The sequence below is a fragment of the Bombus bifarius genome, unplaced genomic scaffold (assembly GCF_011952205.1).
Source record: "Bombus bifarius isolate JDL3187 unplaced genomic scaffold, Bbif_JDL3187 scf7180000007970, whole genome shotgun sequence".
Taxonomy (NCBI): domain Eukaryota; kingdom Metazoa; phylum Arthropoda; class Insecta; order Hymenoptera; family Apidae; genus Bombus; species Bombus bifarius.
Genome location: NW_022884356.1, coordinates 3,617,825 through 3,632,378, shown reverse-complemented (window position 1 = coordinate 3,632,378; position 14,554 = coordinate 3,617,825). Strand labels below are relative to the sequence as shown.

The following is a 14,554-nucleotide window of genomic DNA, read 5'->3' as shown; positions in this document are numbered from 1 at the left end:
AATTTCCTTTAGATCGGTTTGAATCGGGAGAAAATGCCAAGAGATTCGAAAGTCGAAGCGTTTTCGCGCGGTCTCAACCCGTCGCTATCGATTCTCATGGGGATCGTACTCTCTTTCGAAACGTCGAAAGCAACGGAGAGCTGCTTTCGCTGCGGAACACGTAGAAGCGGTATTACCCGTGGAAACGGTGCCGCAGGAAACGTGAAAGATCTCAAAGAAACTTGAAGACCCGGCAAGCTACAACAACGGCCTCAAAGATATTGAGAAACATGAGGAAATGCCCTCCATACACCGACAAGGAGCGTCGACTTAAAAGTCTATCGCGCCACCGCAGTCGGTTCCTTCTAAATCGACCGATTGTACTTGGAAATTTTTGCCTATTTTCCGATTTCTTTCATATTCAGACCCGAATCGTTTGTGTTTCATTTTACAGTTTTATGAAACGTAATGCGATGAAAGCAGACGAGTGAGACTGCGAACCCTGTCTTATCAGAAATCTTTTAAGTTTTGCGCTCGCCATCCACTGTTTGAAATATATTATTATTGTTATAGGAATGAAGATACGACAGTGTGATCGTTCATTAACATTTTTAACTAAAATAGAAAAATTTTAAATGGAAATATTTTTGAATTTGTGTATTATTTGGTTACAAAAACATTTTATGTTGGTTGTATGGTAAGAATGGAAGAAAACGTAAAGCGTCTAATGAAATAGAATAAAATCGCTTCGATACTATATTTCTATTGTTCCTTACAGGTTCCTTACACATCCCTTGTATGTATAAATTGATGTACTTACGGATATCCGGATGCCTAATTGCACAACAGTTTCGAAAGGATTTAGGACGGCGAAGAGATAACTGGTTCTAAATGACGTCGGCTTAAAAGTTGCCACCAAAGTGAACTCTGCTGGCAATTTTTCCGGCAAATATAATCGATACGGCTGTTTAACTTCGGAGCCAGGTCGGAAGCCAAAACTTGGAAATCCGTCGAGACCATCGTCGATGTACAAATTATTGTCGTCTGTTAATGCCACGGAAGCTTGAAGTAAATCATATTCCAGCTCTGAAACAAAAGGGTATGAAGAAAAACAGTTAGAAGGCTTTTTTCTTCAGAAAATATGGATTACAACTCTATGACAAAAATTGTATATAATATTTCATGGCCGCAAAGAGAAGTTTTAATCTCAATGAGACATAAACATTTAGATTTCGTACATATCAAACTAAAAACGTAAAGTTAAATTACATCCTTTAAAATAAATAAATTGATTTTCAATCATTTATAAGCCTCTATCTGTTAGCTAATATTTGATGAACATTTATTATGTAAAATCCGGACTTGAATTTAATATTATAAGTCCCGTTAATATTAAAAGTCATATTAAAGAGTAATAAATAGAATTATTCAGGAATTGTGATTATTAATACGTATACCTATAGCGTAACAAAATGCGAGAACAGAACCAGATATATGACTAGCACAGGTTGATCGATCAAGGACTCTACGGTTCTTTCATTTTTATTTAATCCAAGTCAGAGGCAAATAAGCTAACTCTCATACAAGCGTACCTGCGCATCTCGTTTTCCCTTATTTCTATTTGCCAACCTGTTCCACAAAATTGCAAACTCCCTTAAGTAAAAGAGAGCAAAAGATTCAGGACTTGGAGCTTCAAAGTGTATAAAACTCCTCCCGTTAAGACGATTTTAGATCAACATCATGAAAGTGGACAAGTACTTGAGAAGGGGAAAAAAGAACGACGAGGATCTCAAACATAATTAGAAATCCTTTCCTCGGAACTTTTTTTAAGAATAATTCACAATCCATTATATCATTCTAGCAAATTTATGATTTTCGCTACTTTTTCAAATATCAACGATCAACTAACATCGAACAATTCTCGATAAAAAGAAAATATCAAATATCATGAGATAACGATAGATACTACCGTTGTATAAATATACAATCACTGAAATAAAAACTTTAACGATTCATGCGATTTCTGGTGCGAAAATCGACAGAAACGAAGTGTAATTATCGTGAAAATTGGAATTTTTACATAATTTCATTACGCTGATCCTTTCAGTGATCAAAATTTCACTGCAAATTCCTTTCGAATCCCTCGATGCTTCCAATAAAGCCCCAGAACTCTGGCAAAATTCACGAGCTCTATTTTCGGGGAATAACAGGGAAAATAAACGAAAATCCATTCAACATTCCTACGTCGAAAAAATAGCCGAATTTCCCGCCTCGAGATTAAATGATAATCCAGAGGGATTGTTATTTACACAGGGAAATACTTGACCGGCGTTGTTATAATGCATCCCCGGTATTATGTGGCAGGCGTCTAATTTGCACCTCTCGTTTCATGCAAATTGTTTAAACGCAGTTCGAACAACATATCGGGTTCTTGTAATATCACGGTGAACCACGGATATTATTTAAACGCGACTGTTACGCGAACTGCTCGATTCCCTACGAGACTATGGTTAATTAACGACACGCTGTTGAAAACGAGGCGAGTCGCGGCAGAGGGGGGCGAAAAATGCGAATCGACGAAAAGTAGTTCAAACTCGAAGCGAGAGAACTTTAATTAATTCGGTGCGTGGAGACTTGGGGCAGCCGCCTTCACGGGATTAGTGAACGAAATCTTGATAAAGCCACCAGGCGGATACGATTCGGGCTACGAGAAAGTCCTGAAAGGTTAACGCCCTTGAACATCTTGTTTGGTCGAACTGATTGGAATTATTAAGCAGTTTAAATTGGACAGGTCTCCAGACGTAGTTAAAGTTCGCGGCAGCGAGTTACCTTTTTTGAAATTGGAATTGGTTGTGAAGTTCCTCGATCCGTGGAAGAACGAGAAAAGTAAAAAAGCCCTTGAGGGTATTTGTTATGAATATCGTAATTCCTTTACATGGATATTATTTTAATTTACTTGATAAGTATTTTTTACATTGATAGGTAATGGTAAAAATGTGAAATCCGTCAATAATAGTTTCAACCAATCAATTCTAGAAATAACTAAATATACAAATTTTACGAACAATTTGTTTTACAGTTTAACGGGCAGTTGTTTCAGCCATTCGTAGTTTTCGCTGATAATCCATTCCTATTTCTAGAATTGGCTAGTCGATACTACCGTTAACAATACAATTTCAATGAAACTAGTATCGACTTGAAAAATAAAACCGAAAATAAAACTGGAAATTTTGCCAAACATTAAATAAAAGATGAGTCGATCTTCGAACAAAATAAAAAGAGGGGAATATTTTTAATGTTATCAAGAACTCACGAGAAGCAGAAATCGATAAATTTGATTATACAGAATTTATGGTAATATTTAAATTACTACGTTTCACGAATAAGTTTTAATGTATAAATGCAACTTGCGAATTCAAATGGTTTTATACTAAATTCAAATGGTATTACACATATCTATGCTTTCCAAACTCAATAAAATTATGCATATGAATGATATTGGCTAAATTCATATTATATTGGTTTTATACGCTTTAAACTAGACTTCCAAGTGATTATGATCATACTTTTTTAATACATTACAGCCCCATTTCGCGCGCCATGCGTCATATAGATTCGCCAGACTCGATATACTGCGGTTACCCCAGCTGAAAGCTTGCTTCGATAATCGATATTTATTGCCGAAATATAAGTCCGTAAATCGCATTAAAAATTGTATGCCTAGCATTGTTCCGCTTGGAAAACTAACACGACTTTTCTTCCCACACGTGAACCTTTTTAAACATTATACGTTTAATGTAGATGTAGATATATATTTATATACCTGCTATTGTATCTTACGCTAAATAAATATAGCTATATTTCATGATTATTTTAAATTACATATCATCAAAGAATAAGTCAATAAATAGCTGTAGCACATTTTTTATTTTTTAATAAAATTCCTCTCAAAAATATTCCAAGACAGTTTTAAAACAAACCTCGTAACACAATATCGTATGAAAGAGGAATCGTTATGAAATCTTAAATAAATGCTCAATTTCTTGCCAGCTATTCCTACGCTGGTCTGTTAGCCTGATACAAGCGGAGCAATCTTTAGATGTGTTTTCCGATGCATCTTTCGCTTTATCTTCCCCAAACAGGAGGTCTAGAAGCTATTGAGAGGCAGCTAGCTGTACAATACTTCGAATTCTAAATGTTCGATTCTGCTTTCTTAAAGCTTTCCCGCCGATAGGAGCACGTTGCAAGATTCGAGGAAGTTCGAGGGCGAAGATTTCAATGCTTGACGGATTCGATCACAGAATATACGTCTATGGAGACTTCAACGAACGCATAAGACATGATCGGTGGAAACCTTCCAAACGCGTATATTCTCCTAATACGCAACTACGTTTTGCGCAGACATTACAACAAAATACACGTCGCGAAGAGAATTAATGACATCAATCACGTGATAAAATATTTAACACAAGCTCGTATGGATTAATAAAACACACTGTAGCGTTATTTTTAAATGATAATCTTGTAAGAATCTAACAGACTAAGGAATCTCTAAGTATGTATTCTTTACTTCAAGATCTTCCATGAATAATTATTTCTGTGAGAATAAAAAATACATGTAACAAAGAAATATTTCACTACGTGATTTCATATTAAATTTGTACGACGAGCAAAATAATTTGATATCTATGCAATTTTGTCATGATCTGTTTTCTTACGAAATTTTCCTCTTGCATCATCTGTAGAAACTAAGCGGTACAATAGATATGTATAAGAACATTGTCGGGGCGGTGCTGAGAGAATGTAAAGCAAGAAGTATTTCCTCGTTTAATGAAGATTGCAATCAACTTAATGTAATGGCAAGAACGAAGGCTACAAAAGTAACAATTCTCCAATTATAATTTTCTTATGCTGTAACTCTTAATTACGCATAAAAATTCTTATTCTTAAAATTCTGTAACTAATAACGATACGATCTAACAAGTTAAACAACTTTTATATTGTACCTTCCATAAAAGCTAACATCGTAGAAAAATACTAAATCAATGTCTATCATATGACATAAAAGTAGGACCAACTATAAAGTTGAGAATGAAACATGGAAACCGTTTTCATCGTGAAAAATGAAATGAAATAAGATTCCAGATACAGCTCACACGCGAGTAAATAACTCGATTGATGTGATTCCATCAAACTGTCAAAAGGCACCTCGAAAATACATTTTATGAAAGAATTACGTAAGGCGGCAGGAATGTATGAAAAACGTCATTGTTCCTATTCGAGTAAAAGAGAAGGATATTTCGCTCAAAACCAATCTTTCGCTTAAGATCTCTCCCGCGAGATGATACAGCCCTGAATTCATCGAAAACCTCTTCTGTATTTATAGGAATCCGCGAAGCGAATTCCATCGATCGTTACGAAGAAATTCGTTTGTTACGATCAGCAAATTGAACTGTCTTTCGGTCTTCATAGTTTCATAAATGCAAAATCAAGAGTAGATGATGCTGGCTGAACATATAGAATGTTCCTTCGGATAGAGTTCCGAGAAGAATAACAAAAATTGTGAATCTCAGATTAGAAATTGTGTATGTTAAAAAGATAATGTATATTTTTAATTGAATTACGATATTTGCAAGTTTTAGTATATAAGAAAAAGTAGAAAATAAAATTATAAACTTCTGGTTTAAAAATTTCTTTTATAGTGAAATTTTCCTTAATAAAGGAAGATAAACAAAGTAGTTTGACACTGTGCGATTTGATGGAAATGTGAGAAACTGTAAAATCGTAAAGCCATAGCAATTACTAAAGTTGTAACAGTAGATGATAATAATATCGCAAGCTACTTCGAAATTTTATGGAACCATAAAAATAAAGTTTGTTTTAAAATTTTTAAAAGTTCGAAGATTACAACGAGTGGAATTAACGTAGATCACGTTAATTTGATTCATGAGCTAACACTATTTTATTTCAAAAATTCCAACATTGACAACAAGAATCTACTTAATCTAATCTAAACCTACTTCTTAAACAAATCTATTGCGCTAAACACTATTATTTAAACTAAACACATACGCTAAACATTTAGATAATTAACGTAACTTGTACAAGAAATTTTCACTAACCTCCTCTCGCCATTACACCTTTTAATTCATTAAAGGACTTACGGTAAGCTCTCACGATCTCCTAAAACACGAAGCACAAAAAAAAAAACGCCAAAAGAAAACTACCAACAACTTCCCTAGACAAGAGTTTCCAACTAATAAAACAAGGAATAGAGGGGGAAAAAGAAGGAAGATGGTGTAATACAATAACGATCAGTGTCAGATAAGGCGATCTCGAGATGGACCGAAAGTTCAGCGTTATCCTGTCGCGAGAAGTTCTCAAAGCTTGCCCTCTCGCGGGACCAAGTTTCCTCGAGGAAAGTCGAGGCCACTTCGGAATTTTCACGAGGACCGATCTTCTACAAGCGTCTTCTTACGTATCCGTTTCACGCCCGTTTTAATTCGATTCTTGCTGCACCAGCGATCGACAGAGAAGTAAAACGACCACTTCGGTTAGAACCCAAGGCAAACGTTTACCTCTACTTTCGCGGCTATAGATTCGCATAGTTTCCATCGTCATTTTCGTTCTCTGCTCGTGCTACGTTCGATTAAAAACTGCCGGCCAATTCCATGGAGATGATCGGGGTCGAGTTCGACGCGTTCACGCGCGCGCCCCAATGGATTGACACGGATGATTCGCGAGAGGAATTCGCGTCCGAACGATCAATTTCTCCCGTGAGCAAACTGCCAATACGAATCGATAGTCGGGGAACAATGCATACGAAATCACCGATTGATCCTAAACCGTGCTTCGCGGCTAATGAAGATAAATGGAGCATCCGGTTTTAACGCGATCTCACCCTTCGCACGGTTTTGCAAATTTACATTCGACCAACTGGTAAATAGGAAAGACTGGATTGTTTTTAAAGAGGTGTCTCTCGCGTGTTTGAATATCATCATATTGAATACGATATTGTGAGAATTAATTACAAGCCGGAAGATAATAATGTTGAAATAAAATTTTGTTAGGACGTTGTTAGGTATTAAATATCGCGAGATAATATTTTGATGCGTTTATGTGAAGGGTGATTTTGGGGCTCTGGTGAATGTTACATGGCAACAATGGGTTCATTAAACCACCGGATATAGCTGTTCATATTCTGGAAAGCAGAATTTTTATTCAGAGTCGTGCGCCGTAAAGGCAGCCAAATTAGCAAGTTTTCCGTTCCTTTGTTTTTGGAATATGTACAAAGCCTTTGTGAAAAATACACAAAACTTCTGTGTGAATTAGTTGACGAATTACTTTCATACAGAGAGTAAATTCTACCACATACACTTTGAAGCCAATGATAGCCCTAAGTTAAATATTTCTAAAAAGATGTATTATTTCTATATTTTGCCTGTGCTTATGAAACTCAAGCTTGCTTAATGTCAAATAGTATTCGCAGTAATTAAATACTTCAGTATAAAATATTATCAAACTAAAACCGGTAACAAAATCCCACAGAAATAATTTTTCAAAAAAACAAAAAAACATTACGTTCCAAATATAACGAAAAATGTACCGCGTGTGTAGTATTCAAATATGAAAGTCGTAAAAGTTTATAACTGAGGCGAAAAAACAAAAACAGGGAAAGGTAAAAAATTCAAGCCTGCCGTCGAACGTCAAGTGCTGGCTTGCGATTTTTTAATGCGCACACAAATATTGCGCTGTAAAGCATTATCGATCTGATAAACGTATCACGTCAATTGAAAGGACAATTTCTGCGCAAAACTAGTTACATAGTAAATCATAAAAAAGAGGAGAAAACAGAAAATGTAGATAAAATTTTATCGAACGAGCAACAGTATGACCGGAATCGAAAGTGTGACATAAAATCAAACATCAGCAACAAGGGTAAAAGAAACAGAGGAACTATGTTCCATAAATGATACCCGAGAAATTTTGCAATTATCTTTGACAAAGGATATCAGGTTCTCCTATCGGAAAAGCTATCACAGCGTGTAGAAATGCAATAAAATATCGATCTTCTGTTCCCACTTTTAACATGCTCTACCAGATAACCGTAAGATTCCTCGAGCTGTAGAAAATTTAGAAATCCTATCGTCGATGCTTTCAACATACGTAAAAGTATCCGGACATCTTTGCGAGCAGTTTCAACCAATTCGCTGTGGATACTTATGGTTAACGTAAGCGCTATACGTGGCTGAAAATATGGCTAGTGAAACTCGTGAACCGAAGCTGTATACTTCAAACTACAAGTTTCAAGATATCCGTTAATACTTAATGGAAATATGTCTTTCGTTGTTTTTAATACCTACTTGTAGTTTCTAATAATTATTAGCCAGTTTTATGAATTAGAATAAACACGTAAGATTAAAATAATATACACTTTATGTGTATGTAATGTACACTTTATGCCAATACTCCTCAAGAGGTTAATAATGAAAAATTGAAAAAAAATATCCTGTAAGGATTTCAAGGAACTTTTATAACTATATATGGTGAAAATATTTTCAAAAAAGGAAATAATGAAATTATCTGATAATTTTTAAAAAGACGTTTAAAGAAATAAATTTAATTATATATATTTATATATTATATATAATATAATATAATTATATATATATAATTTGATAAGATATTTTCTTAATTTTTCTTAAATTTTGCTATGAACACTTTGATCGAAGGAAAAACATTTTCCATTAAGATCTTGATATATTCCCACGCCACATCGTTGCAACTTGGTGTTCTATTAACTCAACAAGGAACGGTACAGTTAATTATTTTCACCGATAAAAAGCGTCGCCAACATATGCGACATCTTTTTGGTTTTGCACTCATTTCCGAGAGGATCGGTGCAACAGACGTGGCAACACGTGTACCGTCACGTTTTTACTCAGACCTCGGGACAACGTGTGTTTCAGAATGTCCCTAGCATTCGATAATTACGAGGTAAACTTCTTGTTACTCATTTAGCTGCGGCTTTACATGCGTTCCGTTCCATCGTGTTAACACGTCGACTAACGAGCGAAGAACTGCTTGTATTCCGCTCATGAAATCGCGATAAAACCAGCCATTGTCGAATAAGTGTTACATGTGTACTTTAATCCTCCATAGGGTGCTAAAATTTGTTAAACAGTGATTTTATGTAAACTTTGTCTCCTAAAAAAGTTTTTTTGAATATTTTTTTTAAATACTTACTGGATAATGATATATTTATTTGTCACATTTTGCTCATGACAATATCATACGAATGGAAAAATTTATTAAAACGGCAGCTGAAGAAATACTGAAACAAATATTTCAAAAACTAACTGAGAAAAATGTTACTTAAAGCAAAGAAATCTTAAATAAGGTAAGTAATTTATATTTTCTAAAAATAATTTAATAGATAACCTGATAATTCTGTTCCATAAAACAATAAATATACTGCATATACATATATGTGTATATACTTATATCTAATTTCTACATTACTTACTGATTGTGTATCATATTATGAAGAAAAGTTTTACATTACTTAAGAAATTTAAAACGTTTTAAGTAAAAATGAACTCTATAGCTGCAACAACTTAATTTCTCTTCGTATAATTAAACTAAAAATTATAAGAATAATTAACCTCAATAACAAAAACGCTAATGAAAGCACATTCTAAAAAGAAATGCCATAAGAACATTAACCTACTAAAATGGTAACGAAATTACCATTTAGAACGATTTTCCACTTCTTTTTCACATTTATCTCTTCCAAAATTAAGAAAATAAAAAAATTACGCAGTGATGCTTGAACAGAGTGTGACACAGTCTTGACAAGCATGCAAAAGGCAACAATGAAATTAAATTGTAGGTTTATCCGATAAATTCGTTAGAGAACTACTTACTATTAAGTGACGCGAAACTTCGATGAGTCGAGATCGTAGAATGCTTTGATCTGCCGAAATTCTGTTGAGAATTCCTTTACTTTTCCTTGAAATTTCGCTTGTAAATAACGCGCGCGCTTTTATTCGACATCTTTTTTTACAAACTCTCGTGGTTCAACCTTTTCCCGTTAGATGGCGCCAGTCTGATCAACGATCAGTTGACTGACTCGTTACAGTCACTGCCTACTTTATTCCCTAGCACATAATTCTAAATTAACATTTCATTAAACTATTTTCTTTCTTCATTCAACTGTTTGAACAAACTTTTTAAATTAAAATTTAAATTAAATTAAAAAGCGTGATCAATCGTTTTAAAGACAAAAAATTACGTTGTTTATAAATTTACTCAATTTACATAGAACTTTGTGTAAAATTTTGGAACGTTCAAACGTACATTGGAAAAATGATTTTTTAACAAAATAGTCAAATACACACTAAATTTCATTTAAAATTCCAATTTTCTTCTTTGCTTACCGAGTTCTCTCTTATTTTTCCGTTGTATTCTTGTTAACAACTTGCGATCAATCAAACATTCTTTATGGTTCAGCGGTTTCCGATCTCCAACTGATTTGTAGAAATAAAAGAGGAAAGACAAGAGCATTCCGAATAGACAAAGAAAAGTTACGAAATGGATTTCCGAGGCAAGGTAATACGAATGACTGATGATCCTCATTCGCCTTCCTCGAGAGTTAAATCGTGGGGCATTTCGCTTTTCCAAATTCTCATCAGCAATATTGTGGAGAAGAAAATTTGATAAGACTGTTTGTAACGCCTCCTTATGTTCCAAATATTGAGAGTGGGATGAGAAAAAAATATTTGTAGCGAAGATTTGAATATATCCTGAGAATATTTACATACAATTTGTCTGAAGTATTTAAAAAACATTGAAAAGTAGAATACTATCTTACAGAACATAATAATATATTATTTTGTTATTCAAACTTATCAGCAGAAAAAATGTCTAAACAAGATTAAGTGTAATTTTTGTCATTTTTTACTTTATAATCCTGAAGAACTCGCAGAAAGCTTTCTCGTAGAGGTAACTCAGGAAACTCTCTTTCCACAATTTTTCTCATCGTAATTGAAACCAAATGGTGAAATTTGAATAATTTTGAATTGTAATATTCGAACAATATCAAACATTTATTGTATGAATTTATTATTTGTATGAATGATTCAATTAACTAGATTAGAATTAAAATAAAGTTGTTTACCTGCAACTCGATGAACTTTCGTCGCTTTGCAACGCGCGATAGCGACAAGACAAATCGAAGGAAACGACCCAGCAACTCTCTCGCTCTCTGTCTGTCTTGTGGAAACCAGCGCATCCAGACGTCGAACAAGTTTTATTTGTCGAGCAAGTTAGGCTAATTGTTCGCCAAGGCTGCGCGAAACGATGAGCCCGCGTTAATTGGCGAGTCAGCGGCGATTTAACGCGCCCTGAAATCAAAGCTCATGCGGGCTTACGGCGGATTCTACAAAGCGCTTTGTTTCACAACGAACATCGGCGACACCGGACCAAGTTAATGGTTCAAGTAAATTGGGAAGCGAAATTGCAGTCCGCAATGCTGGGCCATCCTTACTAACTTGATTATAAAGGAATGGAGATGTTTGTGCAAATCCAATAGCAATCGACAGCGATCACTTATCATAGACGATTTTTAAGAGTATATTGTAACTATTATACAAAACTTTTCGTGATTTGTCTCATCAATTACGAGAGCTTATTGATATAATGAATAATCGACCGTCTAAATATAATAATTTTGTAAGCTTACGCGAAATGTATCTCTGCAATGAATATTTTGTATCTATTTGTACCAGTTCTATGTGCATTTTTGCATCAAGTTTTGAATATTAATTTATATTAATTTTCAAATAAAATAAGTTAAGAAAAACATGATGTAGGTGTGGCAGTAATTTACAGTTTTAAATCTATTGTAAAATAAATTGTATTTTTACGGAGGCTTTGCGGTAGTACAGTAATATTTTTAAATGTATCGTATTGCACGAGTTCATGTGAAATAGACCAAACTATTAAACACAAAGAGAATACTGAAAAAAAAGATGGAACGTGCTCGGAGGTAAATTTGTAGAACTTATTTTTGTAACGTGTCTTGCCTAGAATTTCGAGATATTGCCTGAAAATATATCGCAGAAATAAAAACAATGAACTGGCAATCGTTTTGGGATACTAAAAACGCAATCAGAGCTCCAGGAAAATCGGCTTCGAAGGAGAATTTATTGCACCCTTTAAATCATCGCTTCCCTTGGAAATGCATTTTTCAATATTCTCCTCGCGTAATGCATCAGGAGTACGTGTGTATTTTGAAATTATATTCGAAATAGGTCGGGATTATTAATACTTTATCTACCATATTTGTATTGAAAGATAACAATATCTTGTAAACACTTCATCATTGACTTTTCTCTCCCCCACGCGCATTTTTTTTTTATCGATTATTATTAGAAGAAATTATCATAAGTTAGAAATCATTTCTTTAAATTAGAAGTAACAAATTCAACTTTACCTTCGTAATAGACTAGACATTTTCATTTTACTAAATTAGAGACAAATTTTTCAAATTCGTTCGCAGTTGCAATGTGACATTTTGCGTAATAGATTCATTTCGAGTAAAAAATTTCACGTTTTTAAAACAGCACTGCACATTTTTCCCGTAATGTTGGCATTTTAAGTAAAATGATTTCATATTTCATAAGGATTACACTGTTTCATCCCTGACATTCCCTCGTTGCATTTTTACCCTGTCAGTTGTCCTGCATCAATATCTGTCATAAATATTTGTTTTCTGATGTGTGTGCATTGTCACGATATATCGAGTCCATCTACGGAAAGCAGCTGCTCATGAATCATACGCCGAAAAAATGTGGAAAAATGTTACGTATATCGTATCGTACTTCGACTGCTTTAAATCACACAGATGTCTATTTAATACATGAAGATTATTAACGAAGGTGTCAAAATAACTAAAGAAGTATAAAAGCCTAATAACATTTCTCTCCTGTAAACATCCTGTCACATTTTAACTCACGATATTTATAATCTCTAAGCAGTAATCATTCCACTCTTAATTATTTTATTCCTCGATCATTCACCATGAGGGTGACCTTTATGCTTGCTTCGTCAGCGATATTCCTTACGGCGAATCGAATCTAATTCCCAGTAAAAAATTGTTTTTTGACATTAGGTATCGTCGAGGTGAAAGAAAGAATTTCGGAAATTTGATTAAATAGAGCGTGGCAAAATGTTATATGAAAGGGATCGACAGATTCTCGCAATTATTTGCCGCGAGATGTTCAGCCATTGTTCGAGGCCGGCTTCGACAACGAGCGATACAGGCCGTCTTTGGCTGGTGCGCGATGATAAATGGCTCTAGAGAAAAGAATGGTGTTCGTGGCAAGAGGAGATCTCCAAGCCACGAATCGGGTTCTCAGGGACTATCGAAAGACTAGGGGAAACCACGATAAAAGAAAAACGTCATCGAGTGTTGATATAATTCATTAATCAAATCCTGATTAATTTTCAATTTCGTGAAGGAAGCATTTCCTTTATGGACGTGGCAAAAATTACTCGACTTGAAACTATGATTGATTTCTGATCGAGCTTCGATTAAGTAATAAGATTAATGGATTAGATAAAACTGAAAATTGAATTCGCAATTTGTAGTTTCTAGAAATTCAAATTCTATGTATGAGTAAAATGATATTCATCTAGCATCGTGTAATCTCGATCACTCCTCAACTATAGAAACTATGTGAGAATAGAAGTGGTTTCTTCTCCCCTTTAAGTACAAGGTATCGGAGAGTAAAACTACTTGCAGAGGATTTAAGCAAATAGTATCTTATTCTGCTTTATTTAAGAAAGAACAGAAACTCTATCCACACAAAATATTTCTTTGCGAAAAACTCAAGGTACGTATCTACATTTTGCGACATGTCTACCGATTACATTATACCTATTTTAATTTTCATAGTTACACTAATCTATACAAATATTTCACTTATAAGAAAGACCAACATCCCACTAATTTTAATAACTCTACAATTCGTTTTAATTATTCTACGGGTCGTTTACTAATTTTTATTTCATCACTTGTTAACCCTATCGAGTACCATTAATTCGACATACCAATTTTCCGGCCAACCTTTCAATAAAAGTATCCGCAAAAATTGAAGAACTTTCCTGGAACGTTAAGTGGAATTTCTCCTTGATCATCGAAGTGAGGACAGTTAGCGAGCGTAAAAGAGTCACAGTTTCCTCTTTCCGAGCTCTTTTTCCCACCTGGTGCTTCCGATGGCCCGATTCCGGGTCTAAACGAGAAGAAAACGTAGTTGATTCCATCCCTTTCTCTCCTTGCCTCTTGTTCGCCCTCCAACTTAGAAACCAAAGAACAGATTTAATCAGAAAACTTGAAACGAGAGGACAGTTTCTTCTCTGTTCGATCCTCTGGTCGCTGCCCTTCCTTCTCTTTGTCCTCTACGCCTTTCCATTCTTAACTTTCCATTGTTTAACTTCCGTCAAAATGACTTGTCACGTTTTTCGTTCCTCGAAATTGTTCGAAATCGAAGAAAATTCGCGGCGAGATTAC

General features: G+C 34.6%; 1 protein-coding gene across 9 annotated transcripts in view; it reads right to left on the bottom strand.

Moving 5' to 3' along the window:
• The window catches only part of LOC117212026 (collagen alpha-1(XVIII) chain), a 344,311-nt gene that overhangs the window by 264,267 nt on the left and 65,490 nt on the right, over nt 1-14,554 (bottom strand). For all 9 annotated transcript variants that reach the window (XM_033456469.1, XM_033456487.1, XM_033456509.1 and 6 more), the window contains exon 3: nt 800-1,065. In XM_033456469.1, coding sequence (XP_033312360.1) covers nt 800-1,065 — 266 coding nt within the window. The remainder of the gene's footprint in view (nt 1-799; nt 1,066-14,554) is intronic.